We start from the raw sequence: 3007 nt of genomic DNA, 5'->3' as shown, positions 1-3007 counted from the left end.
GGGTGCCTGTGTGGGGGTGCCTGTGTGAGGGTGCCTGTGTGGGGGTGCCTGTGTGTGGGAGTGCCTGGGGGGGTGCATGTATGTGTGCCTGTGTGCCTGTGTGAGTGTGTGTGTGTGTGTGTGTGAATTGTTTTCCTTCAATTCCTTCACTGGATAAAAAAGTAAAAAGCCACAAAGTTATTTTACTGACCTGGAAGTGTGTGATACGATGGCAAATGGATGGATTTCTTCATAAAAGATTGCTCCGGCTGATAAAAACGAAATGTCTGATCGATGACATGAGGCTGGAACATGAGTTTCACGTAGAGAATGGCAATAATTCCACCACTTGATGCTCTGAATTGTATCTTTTATTTACAGCACAGAGAAATGATAAAGGAGGAAAGGAAGAAAATAGAGAAAAATATTGCATGGTTATAGAAAATTTTGTCTAATTATGTAAAACAGTAGGGTGTTGGATTCATGATTGTAAGATTGTGGTTTCAATTCCTGGACTGGGCAACACATTGTGCTCTTCAGCAAGACACTTCATTTCATGTTGCTCCAGTCTACTCATGTGGCAACAATGAGTAACCCTGTAACAGACAAGTGTCCTGTCCCAGTGGGGAATATATGTATGCCATGGAAACAGGGAAACCAGCCCTTATGAGCCTGTAGGATTTGGGAAGGAACTTTACCTTTTTTTTATGTAAACTAGATGTATTCCTAACGAGGATAGTTGTTAACTTCTGTAAACTGGTGACTAGTCATGGGTAAGATTTGTAGACAAAAGACCTCAAAAGAGACAGTTGTGACTCAGGAGTCAATTCAGTTCAATGTATTACAGAGTATTAGTGTACACCTCTTCCTTTGTGTAATCTTTTTATATTGATTTGTTTGATCTTTTTATATTGGTTTGTTTGTTCATTCATTTATACCTATGTACACACACACACATACATCATCATCATCATCATGATCAATATTTCCCATGCTGACAGAAACTGGCAAAGCCAAGGGCCACACCAGGTTCCATTGTCTGTTTTGGCATGGCTTCTACAGTTGGATGCCTTTCAAAATGTCAACCACTTTACACAGTGTACCAGGTGCTTTTATGTGGCACCAGCACCCACACCAATGCTTTTTACGTGGCACTTTGGATGTAGGTTCTCAATTCTGTTGTGGTGGGCAAGTCTTCTTGAGAACAGCAATGTTACACATATCTCATTCCCCTGTCACATACATACACACACACATACACATACACACACACATACATACATACATACATACATACATGCATACACACACACACACACACACACATGCATACACACACACACACACATGCACACACTCACACATACTCCTTCACTCTAAATATTTTCAGCAAGGAGGAAGGCCTCACAGGAAAGGTCCCTTTGCTCATTTACTAGTCTTCAATGTAGTTTCCAGAGAGATCACAGTTGCTGTTGTATTGCCTCAGACATTAAATATTATTACACATATTCTAACTAGTATGTGTGTGTGTGTGTGTGTGTGTGTGTGTGTGCACCTACATGCATGTGTGTGTGTGTGTAGGTGTCTCATCTGTATGACATCATCTAAACAGTAAGATATGTTAAATGCCACTTTATCTATGAGACACTCTACAAAATAAATAGCTATCTATAATGTTATTCTACTAATCCCAACAGGCATTTGAGTGTTAAATCTTAAGTGATTTTAACTATGGAATGAAATAATTAAAGATAGGATTGAAATCTTATAAGCATAATGAAACAAATTCTTGTGGTACACATTAAAATATAATCAAAATCTTGAATATAACGAAATAATGTCATGAAAACCTATACATTTAGACATTTAAATAGAAATATAGATACAGTTCTAAATTTAAGAGATGAGGAATTATTTACATTATTTACATTATTTACATTTGACAGATATTTGTCCTCATCTTGTTTGTTGTTAACACAATATTTTGGCTGATATACTCTCCAGCCTTCATCAAGTGTCTTGGTGTAGATGTTATTATTATTATCATTATTATTATTATAATTATTATTATTATTATTATTATTATTATTATTCAGGTCACTGCCTGGAATCGAACTCGGAATCTTGGGGTTAGTAGCCCATGCTCTTAACCACTACGCCAAGACACCTGATGAAGGCTGGAGGGTATATCAGCCGAAATGTTGTGTTAACAACAAACAAGATGAGGACAAATATCCGTCAAATGTAAATAATGTAAATAAAGAAATACAAATGTATAAATATAAACAAACTAATATTTGTTTTTTTTTATAAGTGTTAAAATATGTATATAGATATTAAAAAAAATGATAATTTATTTTCAAACACAGACAAACAGTTAGAACTGCAAAAACATTGGGTAAATGACCCTTACAAAGTGGGAAAATTTGTCAATGACCAGCTTTGTAAGGGTAATTTACCCAATGTTTCTGTTATTCTAATGGTATCTCTGTGTTAGAAAATAAATTGTCATCTTTTTTTGTATCAAGAAATACAAATATTTAATATTTATAAGACTTGGAATTTCCACAAATCCTATAAACATGTATATGTGCATTCACAAAGGCGGTGAGTTGGCAGAAATGGTAGCATGCTGGGCGAAATGCTTAGCTGCATTTCGGCTGTCTTCTGAGTTCTGAGTTCAAATTCCACTGAGGTCATCCTTGCCTTTCATCCTTTTGGGATCGATAAATTCAGTACCACTTGAGTATTGGGGTCGATCTAATCGACTGGCTTCATCCCCCAAAATTTCAGGCCTTGTGCCTACAGTAGAAAAGAAATGTTAGCCACATCAAAGTCGACTTTGCCTTTCATCCTTTCAGGGTAGATAAATTAAGGAACAGTCATGTACTGGAGTCGATCTAATCAGCTAGCCCCCACCCCAAAAATTTCGGGCCTTGTGCCTAGAGTAGAAAAGAATATATGTGCATTCACATCATTAATGCCTCTTCTCATATATATATATATATATAAATATATATATGTATAT

General features: G+C 36.3%; 1 protein-coding gene across 2 annotated transcripts in view; it reads right to left on the bottom strand.

The window, feature by feature from the left end:
* The window catches only part of LOC106880142 (nephrocystin-4), a 116078-nt gene that overhangs the window by 28658 nt on the left and 84413 nt on the right, over positions 1-3007 (bottom strand). For both annotated transcript variants that reach the window (XM_014929973.2, XM_014929974.2), the window contains exon 22: positions 191-347. In XM_014929973.2, the coding sequence (XP_014785459.1) occupies positions 191-347 (157 nt within the window). The remainder of the gene's footprint in view (positions 1-190; positions 348-3007) is intronic.

This window comes from Octopus bimaculoides, chromosome 12 (assembly GCF_001194135.2).
Source record: "Octopus bimaculoides isolate UCB-OBI-ISO-001 chromosome 12, ASM119413v2, whole genome shotgun sequence".
NCBI lineage: Eukaryota > Metazoa > Mollusca > Cephalopoda > Octopoda > Octopodidae > Octopus > Octopus bimaculoides.
Note: the sequence above shows the minus strand (reverse complement) of the source record. Positions and strands in the feature narration are given on the sequence as shown.